The sequence below is a fragment of the Dasypus novemcinctus genome, chromosome 5 (genome assembly GCF_030445035.2).
Source record: "Dasypus novemcinctus isolate mDasNov1 chromosome 5, mDasNov1.1.hap2, whole genome shotgun sequence".
Lineage (NCBI taxonomy): Eukaryota > Metazoa > Chordata > Mammalia > Cingulata > Dasypodidae > Dasypus > Dasypus novemcinctus.
In genome coordinates, this window is record NC_080677.1 from 18,147,543 (window position 1) to 18,172,190 (window position 24,648).

The 24,648-nt window shown below is 36.9% G+C and overlaps 1 protein-coding gene across 7 annotated transcripts in view; it reads right to left on the reverse strand.

Moving 5' to 3' along the window:
• Positions 1-24,648, reverse strand: part of SUGCT (succinyl-CoA:glutarate-CoA transferase) — an 808,774-nt gene that overhangs the window by 602,967 nt on the left and 181,159 nt on the right. For all 7 annotated transcript variants that reach the window (XM_023589970.3, XM_058296755.2, XM_004462561.4 and 4 more), the window contains exon 8: positions 4,054-4,197. In XM_023589970.3, the coding sequence (XP_023445738.2) occupies positions 4,054-4,197 (144 nt within the window). The remainder of the gene's footprint in view (positions 1-4,053; positions 4,198-24,648) is intronic.

The window sequence follows — 24,648 nt, forward strand, 5'->3', positions numbered from 1 at the left end:
TTCTCTCTGCTACAAAAGTGACATGCAAAAATCAGTAGTATTTCTATACACTGCTGATGAGCAATCTGAGAAGAAAGTCAGAAAAAAAACTCCATTTATAAGAGCGACTAAAAAAATCAAATATTTAGGAATAAACCTAACCAGAGACATTAAGGACTTGTATTCAGAAAACTAAAAAATGGATTTGAAGACTAAATATCACTAAGATGTCTATTCTACCCAAACTGATTTATAGATTCAACACAATCCCAAAAGCTTTTTTTTTTTTCGTAGACAAGAAAAAGCCAACTGTCAAATTTATCTGGAAGAGTAACGGTTCCCAAATAGCCAAAAATGTCCTTAAAAAAGAAGAATGAAGTTGGAGGACTCTCACTTGCTGACTTTAAAGCATATTATTTAGCTACAGTGGCAAAAAACAGCATGGTACTGGCATCAAGATAGACATATTATCCAACCAATAGCATAAAATAACATAAAATAGTATATATCTAAAATGCTTTGTAGTTTTCCTTAGAATTCATCTGAATTTTTGTGTGTCTTTACCTTCCTAATCACTTATCTTAATATTAGATAGATGTAAATATCCATTTGTATCCCCTGAATTTAAACCAACAGAGCAATGGAAGGCCTTAGAGAGTATACTGATTTAATGAATGAAAATTGGACTAGGATTAAAAGTTGGTCACAGCTAACTAAAGGTTATCAGGCTATCAAGGGCCCCCGCAAGGACTGGACTCCTCCAAAACAGAGAGGTTCAACAAAAACTGTGTTCCCTGATTTTCTGAACTTTCTGATAGAACTACTTTTTTCTCTCTCTTTTACTCTATTCTCTCAAATTCCTAGGCTATAGTCTTTGCCACCTCTCTACCTTTCCATTCACCATACACCCTTCAGCACAATCTCAGCTTTCAGTCTTCACTTCCTTCCTGGATACACACTTGTCTTTCTTCACAGATTTAGCATATTTATAAACTATTCATAAGGTAATTCTTCCAGGGCTGACATCAGTTAGGCACAGTAGACATAGTGCCTAAAGCACACTATACTCTTAGAGTCCACAACATGTTTTAATTTAATTGGTTTTAAAATTAGAAGAAAACTAATGTAAAAATAATGTATATGTAGTGATGAATCCAACCTGGATTATATTCATCCTTATACCAAGATGGTCATAAAATATAATTTTTAATAAATTTTTATGGAGGAAAAGACCACAAAGGGAAAAATACCTAAGGCCTACAAAAGTCATAAGGCAGCCCTGAATCTTGTAGTGGGTCAGCCCAGCCCTAAAGTCTTCCCCAATCAAAACTGATTCATTCGGCCTCATGGATAAGATCCAGACCATAAATGACAGTAAGAGTATTCATTTCAAAACCTGATTTACAGTGATGATTGCACAGCTGAGTAAATGTACTAAAAATCACTAAATTCTACCCTTGAAACAGGGTGAATTTGTAATATGTAAAATATACCTCAAGCAAATTATAAAAAGCAAGCAAAAGATATACAGCAAAAAAAGAACAGCACAAACACAGGTGTTCTAAAGAAACAAAAAGGGGTGGGGGCGGGGGGGACCTCATATTTTTTTAATGTAAAATTTTTTAAAAATGAATTAAAAAAATAAAATAATTTAAAAAAGAAACAAAAATGTGAGTTTCACACTACTGTAATTGTTTGAGATTCAAAAGTTTATCCATAGTAATATGCTACAATAATGAAATTAATATTTACCTAGCTTAAAGATGAGTAATATATGAAATACAGAGACAAGTTAGGGATCTCAAAATGGCAAAATATTCTATATATGAAAATAATTATGGAAATTTGGTGCTGAAGAAATTTACTCATCACAGTAACCATTTGGGCACTTCCAGGTTGGCACATGAAATTAATCAACATAGTATGTAAGATCTGGAACCAGAACAGCTGCAACTTTAGCTCCAAATAATTAAGGATGGAGGGAAAGGGGAGAGAAAAATAAAGGAAGAGATAAGAGGAGTGAAAACAGGAGAACAAAGAAAGACAAATGAGAAAAGGGCAGACAAGAAAGAGATGCCCAGGCTGAAGAAGCACGTGTGAGGAGAAAAGAGAGCCAAGAGATAAAGTATGGGGCAGAGGCAAAGAGTCCATGGAAAACAGAGCTTGGGCTGCAGTGAACTCTGAAGTAAACATCCCTGAAAATGAAAATGTTCTCAATACCACTGCCTTATTTCTGTAAACTTCAGCCTCAGTTATCTGTTACCACAGCCCTCTGAAACTCTCTAAATACTGTTCACAACCCAAAGGCTATATTTTGAAAGAGACAACTGTATTGAGAGTCCAAAACACAAATTATTTGGTTGAAAACACTATCCCCTGACAGGATTTATAGATACAGAAATGCAGGCCTTGAGAAATTATTATTAAAATCCAGAATCCTAAGCATGGTAGCATGTAAGACCCTTAAACAAATTTGGCCCAAGTGAACTCTCCAACCCCTCACTCCCTGCTCATGTTCTGAGCTCCAGCTTTTTCATAGCCCTTAGCATTTGCCCTTATCTGGACTGCACTTTTCTCTCCCATCCCCAGCTTGGTGAGCTCCTACCCATCCTTCAAGACTCTGTTCACATATTTCCTCTGCCACATACAACTTTGCGGCCTCTACTGCTATATTTAGTGAACTGCATTGAGGCATATCATTGCTCTTTCTGATTCCCCAGCTAAACCTTGAACAGATGTAATGCCTCCAGCTATAAAATTAGGGAATGAGGGGACTTTCAGCTCCTTCTCAAACCTGTCGTCTGTGGCTTTCTTTTAAAGAACTAGATCATTCATTTGGAGAGAGGTCATTTACCCTTTTTTGCAAGCATTCAAATTCTGACTGTGACTCAAAGCTACTGTTAAAAGCTCATATGTAATAGTCACCTTCACCTTCAACTATATTGATTTTTTTTTACCTCTATATACACATCCTTCATTTTGTGCAAGAGAAAAAACTCCAAAGCAGTGTTCCAAGTTGACATTTTCCCATGTATGCCATTTAAATCTGAAATTCCCAACAGAGACCTCTACATTTATAAAGTAATTTTTCCCACAGTAAAATGTCTTCTCACACAAATTAAATATGTTCTTGTTTCTATCCCCTGAAAAATTATCTATTCAGAATTAGCATCCATATTTGGTACAGCATCAGAGCCTGATCCAAGTTCTTAATCTAGGGTCCATGATCAAAATTCTGGGAACTCCTAAATTTGAATGAAAGAAATATCTTTATTTTCCTGAACTAAAATTTAGTATTTTCTCTCATTATGGAAAGAAATATCTTTATTTTCCTTAACTAAAATTTACATTTTCTTTCTTTATGAATGGAGGCAGCAACCCACAGTGGTATTAGCAATATTTATGTCTTGATCACCAATAAAAATACAGATATTTTTATACCTGTAGTTGTTGCAGATAACTTGAAATATCATTCATTATCAACACTGCTTCAAACCTACAATAATTATTGGACCCACTGCTTATTGTTTAATGGCTTAATAAAGAATCATATATTAATATAACACAAAACTCATTTCTTACATTTAAATTACCATATTTCAATATAATTGGCTTCCTTTGTAAACCTAAATATTTCATTTCATAAATTTAAAAGCATGATTTTGAGAAAGGATCCAAAGAATTCACCAGACTACAAAAAGATCCCATGGCACACACAAAAATGATGAAGAAATCCTAGTTAAAAGAAGTTAAAGATCTCTTGTGACAATAAAATAGAAGCAACTGTACTCTTATCTTACAAGTAATAATAGACTAATTCTAGTAAACAGAGTCTTTAAAATTCAAGTTCAACAACATCAATATTACAACAAAATAATTGTACAATTATTTTAACATGACAACAACTAAGTCCATCAAAACAGAGCAGCATTTGTTGTTCTTGTTTGTTTTTTCCTGCTATTTTGGGGGTTTTTTCATTGTTTTTGCATGTGTGGTCACAGTATTTGACCTGAAAAAGTATAATCCAGACATGTGTTTTTATACCATTATTTAAAATGTTATTTAGATTCGTACCTGAGATGACAGTAGGTTACAATCAATGAACAGTCCTTTCCCAGTTTTATATCTTTGTATCAATCCAGCCATAATGGCCCCATAAGTATATAGTCCAGTGGCAAGATCAGTCATGGCCACTCCAGGGCGAACTGGATCTCCACCCTAATTAGAGGATTGGTTTGAGAAAAACAGAAAATTGAAAATTAAAACCATCATATGATTTCTCAAATAAAATGAGGAAAAAAACTGTATATAAAGCATGCTGTCATATATGCACAAACATACATGTATATGCAAATATATACCTATAATTCATATCCATCTGATTTAACAATCTAATTATTTGCCTATATATAAAGGTTTTATAACAGTGCTTGGCAAACAGTGATATATATATATAAGAAAGAAATATATCAAATTGCAATTGTGGCTATCTGTTGGTAGTGGTTCTATATTTTTATTTTGTTATATTTACTGTATTTCTCACCCCACCCCAACCAAATAGAAGATTTATAAAAAATGTATCTAGGGCTATAGTGATAAAACAAACAAACAAACAAAACAAAAAAAACCAGCATGGTACTGGCATAAAGATAGACACATTGACCAATGGAACCAAATCGAGAGCTCAGAAATAGACCCTCACATCTACAGTCAAGTGATTTTTGACAAGGCAGTTCAAGCCCTCCCAGACAGGCCAGAACAGTCTATTCAACAAATGGTGCTGGGAGAACTGGATATACATATCCAAAAGAAAGAAAGAAGATCCCTAGCTCATACCTTATACAAAAATTAACTCAAAACGAATCAATGACCTAAATATAATAGCAAAAACCAGAAAACTCCTAGAAGAAAATGTAGGAAAATACCTTCAAGATCTTGTGGTAGGCAGCAGTTCCTTAAACCTTACACCCAAAGCATGAGCAACAATATAAAAAATAGACGAATGGGACCTCCTCAAAGTTGAACACTTTTGAAAATATTTGGCAATCACATATACAACAAGGGCTTAATATCCATGATATACAAAAAGATCATACAACTCAACAATAAAAAGTCAAACTACCCAATTAAAGAACAGGCAAAAGACTTGAAAAGACTATTGTCCAAAGAAGAAATACAAATGGTGAAAAAGCATGTGAAAAAAGTGTTCAACATCACTAGCAATTATTAGAGAAATGCAAATCAAAACTACAGTGAGATATCATTTCACACCTATTAGAATGGCCAATATTAAAAAATATGAAAACTCTAAATGTTGGAGAGGATGTGGGGAGATAGGATGTTTATTCTCTATTGGTGGGAATGTAAAATGGTACAGCCACTGTGGAGGACTGTTTGGCAGTTTCTAAGGAAGTTGAATATAGACTTGCCATGTGACTGGGCAATACCACTACTAGGTATAAACCCAGAAGAACTGAGAGCAGATTTACAAACAGAAATCTCCACACTGACGTCCACAGCAGCATTATTCATGATTGCCAAAAGTTGGAAACAACCCAGGTGTCCATCAACTGATAAATGGATAAACAAATTGTAGTGTATACACACAATGGATTATTATGCAGCAGGAAAAAGAAATAAAATCGTGAAGCATGTGACAACATGGATGAACCTGGAGGACATTATGTTGAGTGAAGCAAGCCAGACATAAAAGGACAAATACTGTATGATTGTGCTATTATGAACTAAATATATTGTGTAAACTCATGGAGTTAATAATTAGAATATATGTCACCAGAAAATAGCAGAAGGGTAAAGAATGGAAAGCTGAGGGTTAATCTGTGCAGAACTAGTAAAAAGATTGCTTGTAAATCTTTGGAAATGAATAGAAATAGTGCAGGTATATGGTAGTGTTGGTAACTAGCAGAGTTATTATATAGGTATGACAGTGGTCAAAAGGAAAAGTTGAAGTTCTTGTATATTACTAGACGGGAAGCTAAAAACTGGAACATAGGATTGTATAAGATAGTAAAACTTCATGTAAAATACAAATATGGGTGATATTGTACATATAAAACTGTTTTTACAAAAAAATGTATATACTAGAGAGAATGAAAAAGAATAGCAGTTATGTATGGCAGGGGAAGCATAGAGAGCTTGAGAAGTGATAAATTTTGTTTCTTTTTTGTTGTTTATTATTATTACTGGAATAATTAAAGTGCTCTAAGAATGAAGTCATAAATGCACAAATATGTAATTACACCAAATACCACTGATTTTATACTTTGTATGGATTTATGTTTTATTAATATATATCACTAAAATTGATTTGTTTGAAAAAAAACATATCTATGGAATGGGTGGTGGTTGGGTGTCTGCTTCCTGGGTATGAGGTTCCAGGTTCAATCCTGGGTACCTTCTTTAAAAAAAAATGTCTGAAGTTTCTTCAGAATATATTTACCTTGTTTATACTAATACTTGAATTTGAATTTACATGAGTTAATCTGTTGAGAAGGAAGGGGTTAATGCAACTTTTTTTTTTCTCCTGTTGGGTAAAAGGCTCTTCCAGGAAAAAAAAAAAAAAAAGAAGAAGACAGGAGAGTTAATCTGTTCTACTTTAAAAAAATGGTGATAGCTGGCAAATACAATAATGCATTTTCTAGGAGAAAAGTATTTATCCATAGATTACTTTTAACTTTTGTCACTAGTTTAGGATTAACTATGATAATACAGCTAGAATATGTAGATTATGGGGCATAGGAAATGAGCTTTAAAACTATTTGGGTTTAAATGGAGATGTTTCACAGCCTATAAAGCTTTGTGGTGTGTGAGGTAACCTATGTACACCATTAGGGATCTTATCCATTGCTCTGGATCTGATATTATTAGTCTAGTGTGGGAATAAGGGATCTGGAGGGGAATTCCCTCAATATCTAGGACATCTTTCTGCTTCTTCTATGCTTCCTGATTACGTGCATCCTAGAAATTATTACTGAAGATGATAGTGAGAAACATCTACAATTCATGTCAGTGTAATTTGACAATCCAATTCTCTGCCCATGCGTAAAGGCTTTAGAACAGTAACTGGCACACAAGAAGTACTCTGTAAAAGTTAGCTATCAAGATTTTCATCAGCAGCATCACCAGCCATTGTTAAATCAAGCAGAGTCTACTTTTCAAAACCTGGAATTATGCTAGCCTTTTAATTTCATGGAATACCACATTTTACATTTCATTTGATTGACACATTCATTCATTTACTTCCTTATTTATTAAGTCTAGCTGCTACTCAGTCATTTTCAGAAGCTGAATTTTTGTTTTCCACAGCCCATATATAAGCAATGTTTAATCATCCTTCAAAAATTATAAATAATATTAAAAACAAGTAATTGCAGGCTATAGAGGAGGAATATTTTTTTCTGCTTTTGACACAATTTCTTCAAGGAAGATGTTGCCATCAAAATTAGGAGGTCTTGGCAGCTTTCTAACTTTTATTAGAGCAGAAATTTTCTTGTGGTGGCTTGAAGAAATAAATTTAAAATTAAACTTATCATGGGATTCAAGATTACCTAAAGCATTAAAACCAGAGAAAAGTTCTAATTTAAGTTTAAAAGCATCTGTTTTTTCATTATAAAATGAATATAATCAGATCTTATCCCCTATACATCTCAGACCAAAATAAGATAATACATCCTTTATATTGTATTTTAAACTTCCTCAAAAGGGGACACTTTACCTGATTAATATTCTAAAACCATCATTATATTAATCAGAGCAATAACATGAGATGTATGAACACTAAACATTAAGTCATCCATGTATTAGAGAAAAAATAGTCACTGATAAAAATGATCTTTTGTGCTAATTAATTTTAGTTAAACTATAGTGGAAAAGAGGTCTGCTAGCACACATTAGATTCAAAGATACAAATAGGTTGAAAAATAAAATGATGGAAAAAATATATCATGGAAACAACAATAATAAGAAAGTCCTAATTGCTATAGTAATATCAGACACAAAAGGCTTTACAAAAAAATATGTTAATGGAGTGGGTAATGTGAAATATCATAGAATGATAAAAGAGGCAAAACATAAGGAATATATAGCAACTATAAACATATATGCACCTAACAACATAGCCCCCCCTCCCAAAACATAACACAAAATCTGACAGACTTAAAGGCAGAAATAACAATTCAATGATAATAGCTGGACACTTCAACATCCCACTTTCAATAATTTATAGAACAACTAGATAAAAGATAAACAAGGAAATAGAAAATTTGAACACTATAAACAACATACACCTAATATATCTATAGAGAAATTCATCCAACAACAGAATATACATTCTACTAAAGTGCACATGGAACATTCTCCAGGATATACAAATGTGCTGGACATTTAAAACAAGCTTCAGTAAATTTTTAACAATGAAAATATGCAAAACATTGCTCTCCAATCACAAGGGAGTGAAATAGAAATTAACTGAGAAAAAAATTTAGGATATTCACAAATGTGTGGTCATTTCATGCATACTTTAAAATAACCAATGGGCCAGCAGACTTGGCCCAGTGGTTAGGGCGTCCATCTACCACATGGGAGGTCCATGGTTCAAACCCCGGGCCTCCTTGACCCGTGTGGAGCTGGCCCATGTGCAGTGCTGATGCACACAAGGAGTGCCATGCCATGCAGGGGTGTCCCCCGCATAGGGGAGCCCCACGCGCAAGGAGTGTGCCCCGTAAGGAGAGCCGCCAGTGCGAAAGAAAGTGCAGCCTGCCCAGGAATGGTGCCACACACACAGGGAGCTGACACAACAAGATGACACAACAACAACAAAAAGAAACACAGATTCCCGTGCTGCTGACAACAACAGAAGCGGACAAAGAAGAAGACACAGCAAATAGACACAGAGAACAGACAACTGGGGTGTGGGGGGGAAGGGGAGAGAAATAAATAAATAAATCTTTTAAAAAATAATAAAATTTAAAAAAATAACCAATGGATAAATGAAAAACACAAGGGAAATTTAAAATACTTTGAGATGAAGAATAATGAGATACACACACCTAAATTTTTGCAGCTGATGCAGTGCTTTAAGGGAAAGTTAGAGCTACAAGCAATTACTTTAAAAGAAGAGAGATCTCAAATAAGTAAACTAACTACCCACCTTCAGAAACTGGAAAAAGAAGAGCAAACTGAACCTGAAGTAACAAAAGGAAGGAATTATAGAGATTAGAGTAGTAATTAGTGAAGTGGAAAATATAAAACAATAGAAAAAACCAACAAAACCAAAGTTGGTGTTTTAGTTTGCTAAATACCACCAATGAAATACATCAGAAATGAGTTAGCTTTACAATGGGATTTATTAGGTGAAAAGTTTACAATTCTAAGAATGTGAACATATCCAAATCAAGGCATCATCAGACATGCTGTCTCACTGCGCTGCAGCTGTAGGCAATTAGGCACACCACAGGGCACAACAGCAGCATGTGATGGTCTCTGCCTTCTCCTCCAGGGTCACTTTCTCCCCAGGCTGCTGCTGTGGACAATCAGGTGTATGGCAGAATTCAACCTTTTCTCTCCTCTCTTCTCCTCTCCTCTTGGCCTCATTGCCTTCAGCTTCAAACTGCTCCATCTGTGGCCTTTTTCTCTCCCAGGTTTGTTGATTTCAACTTCCAGAGGCTTCTCTCTGCCTCTCAAGGCTTCATTCTGTATCTGCAGCTTTTTATTCCTCCATTTATAAAGGACTCCAGTAAGAGAATCAACACCCACCCTAGGTCACACAATCGAATCAAAGGCCCTTAACCGAAGTAATTTAATCGAAAGGTCCCATCTACAATAGGTTTACATGCACATGAATGGATTAGCTCTAAGGACATGATCTTCTGGGATCCACCCAGCTTCAAACTGTCACATTCCACCCTCTGGACCCCAGACAGACATGTTCTTTCCATATACAAATACATTCGTTCCATCACAATATTTCAAAAGCCTTCAATCATGTCAGTAACAATATTAAGTACAAATCCGTATAGGCATCAGTCTGTCCTGGAGAAAAATTTCCCCTCTGACTGTGGACCTGTGAAACTTAAAACAACTTATCTGCTTTCAATATACAAAGAAGGGATAGCCATAGATTAAACATTCCCATTACCATGGGAGAAATTTGAGGGAAAACAGGGATCATAAGTCCCAAACAGTTCCAAAAACCTGCAGGAGATACTCTATTAGATTTCTTTTTTTTTTTTTTAAAGACTTATTTTATTATTTATTTCTCTCCCCTCCCCCCACACCTCAGTTGTCTGTTCTCTATGTCCATTTGCTGTGTGTTCTTCTTTGTCCACTTCTGTTGTTGTAAGCAGCAAGGGAATCTGTGTCTCTTTTTGTTGTGTCATCTTGCTGCATCAGCTCTCCCTGTGTGCAGTGCCATTCCTGGGTGGGTTGCACTTTCTTTTATGCTGGGTGGCTCTCCTTACAGGGCGCACTCCTTGCACATGAGGCTCCCCTACACGGGGGACACCCCTGTGTGGCACGGCACTCCTTGCGCGCATCAGCACTGCACATGGGCCAGCTCCACATGGGTCAAAGAGGCCCAGGGTTTGAACCACAGACCTCCCATGTAATAGGCGGATGCCCTAACCACTGGGCCAAGTCTGCTTCCCTCTATTAGATTTCAATGTCTGAGAGCCATCTATTATAGATCAGGGGACTCTTCTCAGGGTCTCATTAATGGAAGGTAATCCCCCTACTCCCAAATGCTTGCCACGTGGCCATGATTTCAGTTTCACCTTCATCAAGCATCTGGGTGGCATGTTAAATCTAGGTTCCACCTTCTAAGAACACTGGGGTGACAGTAACACCCTCCCAAACTCCAGGGTACAGTTTCAAACCCCTTAACACAATGGGGTGGCAGCCAAACTCTTCCTCCTCAGAACAGTGATGTGGCTACCAAACTCTCCGCAACCCCCTTGAACAATGGGGCAGAAGGCCAGTCCTCTTCAAGCTCGGGAGCAAACTTACTCTTTCCACACACACTCTTGGCATGAGAAGATGTTTTTAGTCTAGACCACTGCTTCCATGGTTCTGGCCTTGAAATCATATTTCCTTCAATCTCTTCCTTTTCTGTCCCTTTTAGTCCAGTCTGGCAGTTGTTCCATTCATACAGATCTTGCAAAAAAAACCCTGTAGGTTTTGCATACATGAAGCAGGGGTTCAAGCCTTCGGACAACAAGACTTTCCACTGGCTGGTTCTATGTTCAGTTAAACCCTCACATAGAGTACTATTCTCTGGGGACTTGTTTTCTGGAAGCTCAGAATTTCCCAAACAATCAGTTTCTGCCCTCTTTGTGCCTAAGAGTTAGTTCTCAGATTACCCCTTTCCTCTTGTACTTTACTATGCTGCAAGGAGAAGTAAGGCTGCACTTCCACATTTAGTTTGGAAATCTCCTCAGCTAAATATCCAAGATCATCACTTTCAAATTCTATCATCCACCTGATATCAGGAGTTAATTTTGCCAAGTTCTTTGCCACATTAAAGCAAGGACTGCCTTCCTTCCAGTTCGCAGTGACACGATAATCATTTCTGTCGAAGGCCTCATCAGAAGTATCTTTTTCCTTTAAAGATTTATTTTTATTTATTTCTCTCCACTCACCCCCCTGTTGTCTACTCTCTGTGTCCATTCACTACGTATTCTTCTGTGTCCTCTTGCTTTCTTGTCAGGTGGCACTGGGAAACTGTATCTTTTTTTGTTGTGTCATCTTGCTGCATCAGCTCTCCATGTGTGCAGCACCACTCGTGGGCAGGCTGTGCTTTTTTCATGTGGGGCAGCACTCCTTGCAGGGTACACTCCTTGTGCATGGGGCACCCCTACTGGCACAGTGTGGCACAGCACTCCTTACTTGTGGCAGCACTGTGCTTGGGCCAGCTCACCACAGAGGCCAGAAGGCCCTGGGTACCAAACCCTGGACCTCCTATATGGTAGGTGGACACTCTATCAGTTGAGACACATCTGCTTCCCCAGAAGTATCTTTAGCATCCATATTTTTACCAAAAGTCTCTTCAAAGCAATCTATCCCTTTTCTATCAAGCATCTCACAATTCCTCCAGAATCGACCCCTTATCCATTTATAAAACCATTCCAACATTTTTGTTATTTGCATAGCACCATACATCCCATTCTTCCAGTACCATTTCTGGAAGTTTTAGTGTGCTAAATACTGCCAATGGACTATACCAAAAATGAGTTGGCACTTACAATGGGATTTATTAGGTTAAAAGCTTTTAGTTCTTAGGCGGTGAATGAGTTTAAATCAAGGCTTCATCAGAGATGCTTTCTTGCTGAGCTGCAGTTGTGGGTGATCAAGTACATGGCAGGATCTGCTAATCTCTCCCCTCTCCCCTCTCCTCTGGACCTCGTTGTCTTCACCTTCAAGGTGTTCCATCTATGGCTTTTCTCTCTCCCAAGTTCATTATATCAACTTCTGGAGGTTTCTTTTTATGTCTGTGGCCTTTCTGTGCCTGCAGCTTTTTATTCCTCCATTTATAAAGGACTCCAGTAAAAGGATTAAGACCTACCCTGGGTCACACAATGTAATCAAAGGTCCTTAAGTGAAAGAATTTAATCAAAAGTTCCCACCTATAATAGGTTTACATACGCAGGCATGCATTAGCTCAAGGGACATGATCTTCTGGGTTACACCCAGCTTCAGACTGTCATAGCTGGATCTTTGAAAAGATCAACTAGTTGGCAAACCATTAGCTAAGAAACAGTGAGAGAAGACTCCAATTACTCAACTTAAGTAAAAGTTTCAAATTATGAAAATAAATCACATTATTAAATCCAGGAATGAAAAAGGGTTCATTGCTCCCTATAGAAATAAAAAGGATTATAAGGGAAATCAATGAACAACCGTATGCAACACATTAGATAATCTCTATAAAATAGGCAAATACCCAGAAAAACACAAACTGTTATACCAAAACTGACCAAAGAATAAATAGAAAACCTGAATAGACAAATAATGAGACTGAATTAATAATCACAGAACCATCCACAACAAAGTCCCAATCCCAATGACTTCACTAGTAAATACTACCAAACATTTAAAGAAGAATTAATACTAATTCTTCACAAACACTTCCAAAAATAGAGGAGGAAAGAACATTCCTCATTTCATTCAATGAAGTCAGTACTATCCTAATATGAAAACAAGACAAAGGCATCATAAGAAAACAAAATTACCACCAATTTCTCTTATGAATACAAAAATACTTAACAGGAGACCAGCAACCCAAATCCAGCAAATTATCAGCAGGATTATGAACCATGAACCAAGCAGGATATTTACCAGGAATGCAAAGCTGGTTTAAGACATGAAGATCAGTCAATGTGATATATCATACGATTATGATAAAGAACGAAAAATACATTTCAACAGATGCAGAAAAGGCACTTGACAAATTTCAATAGACTTCGTGATAAAAACCCTCAACAAACTAGGAATAGAAGGGAACTTCCTCAACCTGATAAATGGTATCTACAAAAAAAGGAAGAAAAACACATATACATTTACATACAGCTAACATCATACTTAATGTTTGTAAAAGATTGAATACATTTACCTACGATCAGAAACAAGACAAGGCTGTCTGTTCTTATCACTTTGATTCAACGTTCTGAAGATGCTAGAGAGCACAAGATGAGAAAATGAAATTAAAGGCATCCAGAATGGAAAGGAAGAAGTAAAACTATTTTCTTTTCACAGATGACATGATCTTGTATAAGGAAAATAATGAACCCACTAAAAATATTCTTAGAACTAATAAATATGTTCTCCAGCAAGGTTGTAATATACAAGTTCACTATATAAAAATCAATGGTATTTCCACAGAGTTATCAATGAACAAACAAATGATATTAAAAAAACAATTCCATTTATAATAGCATCCAAAAATAAAATTCTTTGGAATAAATTTAACCAAAAAAAGTGTAAAGAAACCCTGAACTACAAAATATTGTTAAAAGAAATTAAAGACTTAAATAAATGGAAAGCCATCTGAAGTTCATTGATTGCCAAAAATATTGTTAAGAAGGCAATACTCCCCAAGCTGATCTACAGATACAATGCAAACTCTTTCACAATCCCAACTTGCTTTTTTTTCAAGCTAATTCTAAAATTTGTACGAAAATATAAGGGACCCAGAATAGTCAAAACTATCTGGAAAAACAAGAAAAAAGTTGGACTCACACTTCCCTATTTCAAAGGGTACTACAAAGCTATAACAATCAAGGCAGTATGGTACCCGCATAAAGATAGACATATAGATTGATGGAATAGGATTGAGATTCCAGAACTAAGACCTCAGACCTAAGATTAATAGTTTTTGACCAGATAGTCATAATAACTAAGTGGAGAAAAAACAGTCTTTTCAACAACTGGTGAAAGAATGAAATTGCACCCCCTCTCCATACCATGTAAAAAATCAACTCAAAACAGATCAAAAACTAAAATGGAAGAGCTATAAATATTAAAAAGAAGAAAACATAAGAGTAAATCTTTATGATCTTGGATTTGGCAATGGTTTCTTAGATAGGACACCAAAAGCACAAGCAACAAATGAAAAAATATAAATGGGACATTGTCAAAATTTAAGACAGATACTTCAAAAGACACCACCAAGAGAATGAAAAGACAACCCATGGAAGGGGAGAAAATTTTAATAAATCACATATCTGATAAGGGACTTGTAACAGGAATATAAAAAGAACTCTTACAATTCAATAATAAAAAAAAGCAACTGAAAAATGGGCAAAGGATTTGACTAGACATATCACCAAACGAAATATACAAATGACCATTTAAGCACATAAAAAGAGGTTCAGCATCCTTAGCTATCAGGGAAATGCAAATCGAAATGAAATTGAGCTTACAATCCCATAATAAAAAGACAAATAGTACAATCTAAAATATGGGCAAAGAATCAAAATAGACATTTCTCCAAAGAAGATGTACAAATGTCCAAAAATGCATGTAAAAATAATCAACATTATTAATCATTAGGGAAATGCAAATCCAAGTCACTCTGAGACACTACTTCATATCCACTAGAATGGCTATAAACAAATAGAGAGCTAAAAACAAGTATTGTTAAGGATATGCAGAAATTAGAACCCTCATACTTTGTTGATGAGAACGTAAAATGGTGCAGACATTGTGGAAAAGGTTGGCAGTTCCTCCAAAGTTTAAACGTAGGAATTCCATATGACCCAGCAATTCCACTCCTACGTACACACCCAAGAGAAATGAAAAACATATATTTACAAAAGAACTTGTATGCAAATGTTCCAAGTAGTTTTATTCATAATAACCAAAAAAAAAAAAGGAAACAACTTAGTTGCCTATAAAATAATGAATGTATAAATAAAATGTGGTATATCCATACAATGGAGTACTATTCGGCATTAAGAAGAAATGAAGTACTGAAACATACTATGAAATAGATGAACCTTGAAAATGTTATGCTAAGTGAGAGAAGCCAGCCACAAAAAACTGCATATTGTATGACTCATTTATATGAAATATACATAATAGGCAAATCCATAAATACAGAAAGGAGATTATTGTTTGCCAAGTGTGAGGGGAAGGTGGGAATGGGACTGAATGCTAGGGTTACAGGGTTTCTTTTTGGGGTGAGAAATATGTTCTAAGTTTTTTTTTTTTAAGATTTATTTTTATTTATGTTTCTCCCCCCGCCCCCCCCTTCCCCCAGTTATCTGTTCTCTGCGTCCATTTGCTATGTGTTCTTTTTTGTCCACTTCTGTTGTTGTCAGCAGCACAGGAATCTGTGCCTCTTTTTGTTGTGTCAGCTCTCTGTGTGTGCAGCACCATTCCTGAGCAGGCTGCACTTTCGTTCATGCTGGATGGCTCTCCTTACGGGGTGCACTCCCTGTGCTTGGGGCTCCCCTACACGGGGGACACCCCTGCGTGGCACGGCACTCCTTGCGCGAATCAGCACTGTGCATGGGCCAGCTCCACACGGGTCAAGGAAGCCCGGGGTTTGAACCGCGGACCTCCCATGTGGTAGACGGACGCCCTAACCACTGGGCCAAGTCCGCCCCCATGTTCTAAAATTGACTGTGATGATGGTTGCACTACTCTGGACATACTAAAATCGACTGAAATGTACATTCTAAATGGATGAATTGTATGATATATGAATTATATCTCCATAAAGTTATTTTATAAAACAAGAATACCATTACAATGCTGGTAATTAAACAATTAAATGGAACAGAAAAATAAAAACTAAAAATATGTGTTTGGTGGAAACTCTAGAAATTGCATTCCTTTCAAGATTATTTGGTAACATGAAATACAGAAATATGCCTTTCATTCTATACTGTAGTTCAGAGATAGCTGTGTTCGTACTTTGGAAATCCTTCATAATCATATTCCTCTCATTGAAGAATTATCAGCATGCCAGAGGAAGTGAAAACAAATTACCATTTAGTGAGTAGGAAACCTATGGAGAATTGCATTATACTCACATTGCTGTGAAGTGACGAAATATTCCCAGGTGCAATGAGAAGAATCAGAGAAGGGGCTGTGTACATGTGAGATGTGAAACTCCCTCCCCTTCCACACTTGTCCCTCCAGCTGAGCCTGCTTCCAGGACAATACATATGTCTCTTGGCCTTAAATTTAAGACAAATAGGATGGTGCCATCTCTTTATGCCAGTGGGTATAGGGGTTCATCACTCAAAACTCCTTAATAAAAACACGTTTGAGGAATAATGGGTAAGTACCTTAACTTGTTAAGCAATATGCCCTAGAATCCCATGAATTTTTAGAAAGAGGATTTGAACCCATATGTAGACTTTCAGAAATCATGTAACATTTTTAATTAAGTAATGTGTTTATTTTACTAAATTATAACTCTAGAAATTGAGAGGAGAATATTTTCTCCTTTTTTTTTAAAGATTTATTTATTTATTTATTTCTCTCCCCTTCCCCCCACCCCCACCCCCTGCCACTGCCCCAGTGTCTGTTCTCTGTGTCTATTTGCTCATCTTCTTCTTTGTCCGCTTCTGTTGTTGTCAGCGGCACGGGAATCTGTGTTTCTTATTGTTGCATCATCTTGCTGCTGTCAGCTCTCTGTGTGGGCGGTGCCATTCTTGGGCAGGCTGCACTTTCTTTTGCGCTGGATGGCTCTCCTTACGGGGCGCACTCCTTGTATGTGGGGCTCCCCTATGCAGGGGACACCCCTGTGTGGCACGGCACTCCTTGTGCACATCAGCGCTGCGCATGGGCCAGCTCCACACAGGTCAAGGAGGCCTGGGGTTTGAACTGCCGACCTCCCATGTGGTAGGCGGACACCCTAACCACTGGGCCAAGTCTGCTTTCCGAGAATGTTTTCTTTTTTGTGACCACTTAGAAACTATTTTAAATGTATTTATCTCTTTTAAAACATCAACATAACACTTTTATAATAAAGATTTGTGATAGTTTTCCTGTAAAATTTAATTTTAAATTTGTGCCTCTTATCAACAAAGGCACAAGAAAAGGAAGATTTAGTTAAGACTGAAGACATACAGTTATAGTGGAAGGACAAAGTTTAAAATAAAAGCACAAGACTCTTCTCAATTGCTCACTTTTCATATTCGTGTATTTATCCACTCTCACTGTTCTCAGTCTTATTTTCTTATACTTTCTCATCCAGCATTTATCATGCATTCAAATACTCTTTAAAACTAAAACCTGCATACTCTGGAGAAGATGACAGAAGAGGGAGATCCAGGACTCATTCCCTCCCCCAAAACAATTAGAATAAGCAAACTCATAGAGTCAGTATACAGAATATAGATTACCTGGTGATTGGTGGTGGATAGGGAATGAAAAGTCTTAAAATGTACGGGATTCCTATATGGAATGATGGAAATGTTCTGGTAATGGATGGTAGTGATGGTAGAACAACATTGTGAATGCAATTACCAGCACTGAAACATATATGTGAATATGATTAAAAGGGGAAATGTTAGATTGCATTTATAGTAACAGCATAAAATTTGTTTAAAATCCATGGAAATACACTACACAGTGAACCCTAAGTTAAAGCATGGACTTTAATTAATGGTACAATTTTTAAAATACGTTCTATGTCATATTTTTATTTCATATTGGGTCATTCATTATAGTAATGTAATTTACAGACAATTTTGTTTTTATATGGGGCACATGAATTTTTTTAAGGATCTATATTCTGAAATATGAAGTCTTCTGCCATTTACTAACTGCCTAACTTTTCGAAAGTTCTTAGCCTTTCTTAGTGTCTTCTCAATTGGAAAATATGGGTAATAATAACACCTATCTCATAAGTGGTATGAAAATTAAATGAGAAAAAGTATAGAAAAGCAAATGTGTATTTTTATAAGATTCTTCACTTGGTGCTGGGACACCATTCAGAAGACTTTGGTTCAGGAGAGAAAGAGGCAGGATGAAAACCTCAGTCAAGGACAGAGAAAAGGGGATGGGTTCCAGAGATACTTGGAAACTTGAATTCATAGGCTTGGGCACTGGTTATGGGGAGGGATGAAAACAAATAAATCTGGGGAAATAATCAACAGGAAATTAAATATTTTGATTGTAAAAACCATGACAAACATGACTTGCAATTCAAATCAGCAGGAAAAAATGTATCTTCAGTAGAAGTTACAAGGTGTAGCATGGAGAGACAATTACTAGTATTTTCAGATCAAACAAAGGTTTGGGTATGAACAGAAGACAGTCACTAATCACTGGCTTTACACTTCATGGCAACAGACTCTGGAGCTGCACAGTAAAGGAGCCTTCTGCCCAAATGCACAATCTGCTCGAACCACTAATCGATGCTAGAGAGATGCTTATAGGGACCTTCACATATGAATTTCCACAAAGTAACATTTTCCCTACCTAGAGGAAACTTAAAGGCTGAAATACTGGATTTGGAGCTGAAAGTATCTACTCCTAGGTGCCTTCACTTTCTCAGCCATAAAAAGGCATAACAAAATCTATCACCTATAAACATCAGTGACACAATGGAGTCCTCTGACCTAAACCACATCTTTTTAGAACTTAAAAGGATTCTTTAGCTCAGTCCCTTCATAAGTGAAGGCAGAGAAGGACAGTGTAGTGGTTGTTAAGAGATCAGTTTCTACTACTTATTGGCCAGCAGATCCCCTGGTAAGACAAGAAAAGAGCAATAACAGGATAATGCACTAAATTTAGGCTATAAGCGATAGATAATATCAACAAAAGTCTAGACCGGAAAGCTTATTTTTCTTCATCACATCCTTTAACAATCCTGAAAGAAATGAAGCTCCACCCTATTCATCACCCACACATTTCCCACTTGACCTTAACAGAGCACAAGCCGGAGCCAAAAACATCACAAATTGGGACCCTGGAAGAAGGGAAGAAATATTAAAAGACTGTTAGACCTAGGGAGATAAGAGAAGACTAGAGAGGAAAGACTCTCTCATCTTTATCCTAGGTAGACTTGCCACATGAGATAGGCTGGCTGTTCAAGGGAAAACTTAAACTGATTTGTGATATACTCTGGAGCCCATGCAAATGTTTAATTGCCTAAAATCATAAATTTCTTTCTAATAATAAACTAAAACATTCTGACGTTCAGAAAATTAAAGGTATAACGTAGAGGTGCTACCCCTATAAAATGTTTTAAATTCTATAGTACACTTTTTAAAGTAGTATCTAACTTAACCTTTACACAATCCTTAAAAGTAAACAATCAGATATTATATCTTTGTTACAAATAAGGAAACTGGGGAACAGCTAGGTTAAGTAATTACTCTCAGAATTTACAAACATTTAGTACCAAAGTCAAGATGAGAATTCAAATCACATAACCCTGAACCCACTGTCTGTATCACAAGGCTGGAATCAAATGTCTTTTGTAAGTCTTCATGATCAGTTTTGGATTCTTATCTATTTTGTATTTAGTAAGCCAAAAGAAGTTATCTTCAGATCCTCTACATATTCTCCAATGTTGTGCTCTTCAAAGTGCTTTAACATAAGTGGCAGTTTGAAATTATTTTATGAATCCCAAAAAAGAGAAATATTCTTTGTAAACTAATCTATTCCTCTAGGTGTGAAACCATTTGATTGCATTAAATTCAGATGAGTTCCCTTTGATTAGATTACTTGATAAGATCAACTTAAAGTTTTTGACTGAAGCATGACACCGTTTAATCTCTGCCCCCTTGCTGGGTCTGATATAAACAGAAACACAAAGAGAGACTCACTCGACACCGGAAAAGGAAGCCACCATGTATGATCCTGCCATGTAAGAGAGAGGATTGTTTAAGCATGAAACCTCAAGAGGCTAGGCCCATAGAGCAGCTCAAGAGGAGGCGGTGGGAAGCGGACTTGGCCCAATGGATAGGACATCTGCCTACACCATGGGAGGTCCACAGTTCAAACCCCCAGCCTCCTTGACCCATGTGGAGCTGGCCCATGTGCAGTGCTGATGCGCACAAGGAGTGCTGTGCCATGTAGGGGTGCTCCCCGCATAGGGGAGCCCCACACGCAAGGAGTGCACCTTGTAAGGAGAGCCGCCCAGTGTGAAAGAAAGTGCAGCCTGCCCAAGAATGGTACCACACACACAGAGAACTGACACAGCAAGATGACGCAACAAAAAGAAACACAGATTCCTGGTGCCACTGATAAGGATAGAAGCAGTCACAGAAGAATACACAGCGAATGGACACAGAGAGCAGACAACTGGGGGGGGGGGGGGGGAGAGAAATAAATAAAAAATAAGTCTTTAAAAAAAAAAGAGGAGGTGGTGAGCCTGGAGGGGAAGGCTGAAACTTGGACTTTTCATGGTCTTGAAACTGTAAGCTTTTACCCCAAATAAATCCCCTTTACAACAGTGGTCCCATTTCTAGTACATTGCAGCCCTCTGTCAAACTAAAATAATATATGCTGTTGCAATTAATTCTCAACAATAATTCTGTAAGTATCATTAGTAGCTCTCTAACAGATCATGAAAGAAACCTTCTGATGAAAAATCAACTTGCCAAAGATCAGAGAGAGTGAACAGTACAAATGGAACTAGGACCCAGGAATTCTGGCTCAAAATCTTCTGGCTCAAAATCTTTTGTTCTTTTTGCTACCACTTTGCCTCCATATACTATTTTATTATATTCTCAATATTCATCATCTTTTCCCTAAAAAGGGTGAGTTGATCTGTCATTTCTACAACTGCAGTGAAGAAATGCTTATGCCTATTGTGGGACAGTTTGTACAATCTAATTCAACTGAATTGTAAACAGTCTAAGGCTGTTTCAAAAAATGATTGGAAGAATATATTCATTGAGAGCCCACTAACTTCAAAAGCATGCAAAACTACAAATTTTCAAAAATACCTTAATGCACCAATTATGCTATTTTCTCCTCTAGTGATTAAATACCATCTAAATCATTTGGAGTTAGTTCTCACAGTGAGATGCCAAAAATATCATCTAGCTTAGCTGTCCTCATGAATTTAAAAAGGTCGGAATGGAAGAAAATGAAATGGATGGTTGGGGAATTGTGATATTTTAAGGGATGGCTTAAGAAATAATTTAAAAAGTTATTTTGCCCCTTTACTTCAAAATAAAGTTATAGTTACACATCCATTCTCTGTACAAAGGATTAGAAAGAAGCAAAAACATATCTAAAAGTCAAAGTCTGAAACAAAATAACATTCATATCCACTAAGATCTGCATATATGGAAACTTGTATTTAACAGATCTCCTCTGAATCAGTCTTATATTTTCTAGGAAGGGGCTGCCGACTTTAACTCAAGAATATAATCAGGAGTTGTCTCTATCTGGTTTAAGTAGATTTAAGTAGAGCCCTACCTAGAAACAATGAACCAGAAGAAATCTTGAGGACTTTCCAATCATATAATTTTACCAATTTCATTTCATCTTCATTTCCCATCAAAAAATATGTCTCACAGACCTATACTTTGAATTTCTTATGCAATTAGTTTTATTTTTTAACTTTATTTTGTACATTTAATAATTGAAAATATAAACAATAATTTAATAATAAAGAGAAAACACTATTAAATAAAAACATACATTTCTCAATTAAATGTACTGGATACATATAAACAAATTTTTTTAAAGCATACAATATGTTACACCATATATTTGATTCATAGTAATGCAATCATGTAGTATTTGCCCTTTTGTGTATGGCTTGCTTCACTCAACATAATGTCCTCCAGGTTCATCCATGTTGTCATATGCTTAAAGACTTCATTTCTTCTTACAGCTGCATAATATTCAATCATGTGAACACACCACAGTTTATCCATTCACCAGTTGTTGGACACATAGGTTGTTTCCAACTTTTGGCAATTGTGAATAATGCCACTATGAACATCAGTGTGCAGATATCTGTTCGTGTCACTCCTCTCAGTTCTTCTAGGTATATACCCAGTAGTGGTATTGCAGGGTCACATGGCAAGTCTATACCAACTTCTTTAAGAAATGCTAGACAGTCCTCCACAGTGTCTGTACCATTCTGCATCCCCACCAGCAGTGTATAAGTATTCCTGTCTCTCCACATCCTCTCCAACACTTGTAGTTCTCTATCTTTTTAATAGTAGCCATTCTGATAGGTATGAAATGATATCTCATTATAGTTTTGATTTAAATTTCCCTAATCATTAGTGATGTTGAGCATTTTTTCAAGTGTTTTTTTTTTTTTTCACTTGTATTTATTCTTTGGACCAATGTCTATTCAGGTCTTTTGCTCATTATTTAATTGGGTCATTTGTCTTTTTATTCTTGTGTTGTAACACCTCTTTATATATCCTAGATAGTAAACCCTTATCAGACATGTGATTTCCAAATATTTTCTCATATTAAGTCATCTGTCTCTCACCGTTTTAACAAAGTCCTTTGAGGTGCAAAAGTGTTTAATTTTGAGGAGGTCCCTTTCGTCTATTTTTTTTGTTGTACATGCTTTGGGTGTAAAGTCCAAGAACCCACCACCTACCACAAGGTCTTTGAGATGTTTCTCTAAATTTTCTTCTTTTCTTTTTTTTTAAGATTTATTTTTTATTTATTTCTCTCCCCTCCTCCGCCCCCCCCCCCCAGTTGTCTGCTCTCTGTGTTTTCTTCTGTGACCATTTCTATCCTTCTCAGTGGCACTGGGAATCTGTGTTTCTTTTTGTTGCATCATCTTGTTGTATCAGCTCTCCATGTGTGCGGCACCATTCTCGGGCAGGCTGCACTTTCTTTCATGCTGGGTGGCTTTCTTTACAGGGCGCACTCCTTGTATGTGGGGCTCCCCTACACGGGGAACACCCCTATGTGTCACGGTACTCCTTACATGCATCAGCACTGTGCATGGACCAGCTCCACACAGGTCAAGGAGGCTCAGGGTTTGAACCACGGACCTCCCATGTGGTAGACAGATGCCCTATCCATGGGGCCAAGTCTGCTTCCCTCTAAATTTTCTTCTAGTACTTTTATAGTCCTGGCTTTTATATTTAGGCCTGTGATCCATTTTGAGTTGATTCTTGTACACGGAGTGAGATAGGGCTCCTCTTTCATTCTTTTGCTGGTAGATATCCAGTTCTCTTAGCATTATTGTTGAAGAGACTGTTTTGTACCATTAATATTAACTTGGTAGGTTTGTCAAAAACCAGTTGACTGTGTAGGTGAGGGTTTATTTCTGGATTCTCAATTCTATTCCACTGATTGATACCTCTATATTTATGCCAGTACCATGCTAGGTTTTTTGTTTGTTTATTTACTTCTCTCTCCTTTCCCCGCCCCGCCCCCAGTTGTCTGCTCTCTGTGTCCATTCACTGTGTATTCTTCTGTGTCCACTTGTATTCTCATCAGGCAGCAATAGGGATTTGTGTCTCTTCTTGTTTCATCATCTTGCTGCGTCATCTCTCCATGTGTGCAGCACCACTCCTGGTGCACTTTTGTCACATGGAGTAGCTCTCCTTACAGGGCACACTCCTTGCACGTGGGGCTCCCCTATGTGGGGGACACCCCTGTGTGGCATGGCACTCCTTACGCACATCAGCACTGCTTATGGGCCAGCTCATCACACAGGTCAGGAGGCCCTGGGTTGAACTTTGGACCTCCCATGTGGTAGGCAGACACTCTATCAGTTGAGCCAAATCTGCATCCCAGTACCATGCTGTTTTGACCACTGTTGCTTTGTAATAAGTTTCAAGGTCAGGCAGTAAAATTTCTCCCACATCATTCTTCTTTTTTAGAATGCTTTTGTCTATTCATGTGCACTTTCCCTTCCAAATGAATTTGGTCATTTCTTTTTCTAATTCTGCAAAGTGGACTGTTGGAATTTTGATTGGTATTGCATTGAATCTATAAATCAGTTTGGGTAAGATTGACATCTTCATAATATTTATTCTTCCAATCCATGGACATGGAATGTTTTTCCATTTTTTTTAGGTCTTTATGAATTCTTTTAGCATTGTTTTGTAGTTTTCTGCATATAGGTCCTGTACTTTGGTTAAATTAATTCCTAGATATTTGATTTTTTGTTGTTGCTATTGTAAATGGAATTTTCCCCCTATTTCCTCCTCAGATTGTTCAGTACTAGTTTATAAACATTACTGATTTTTGCAT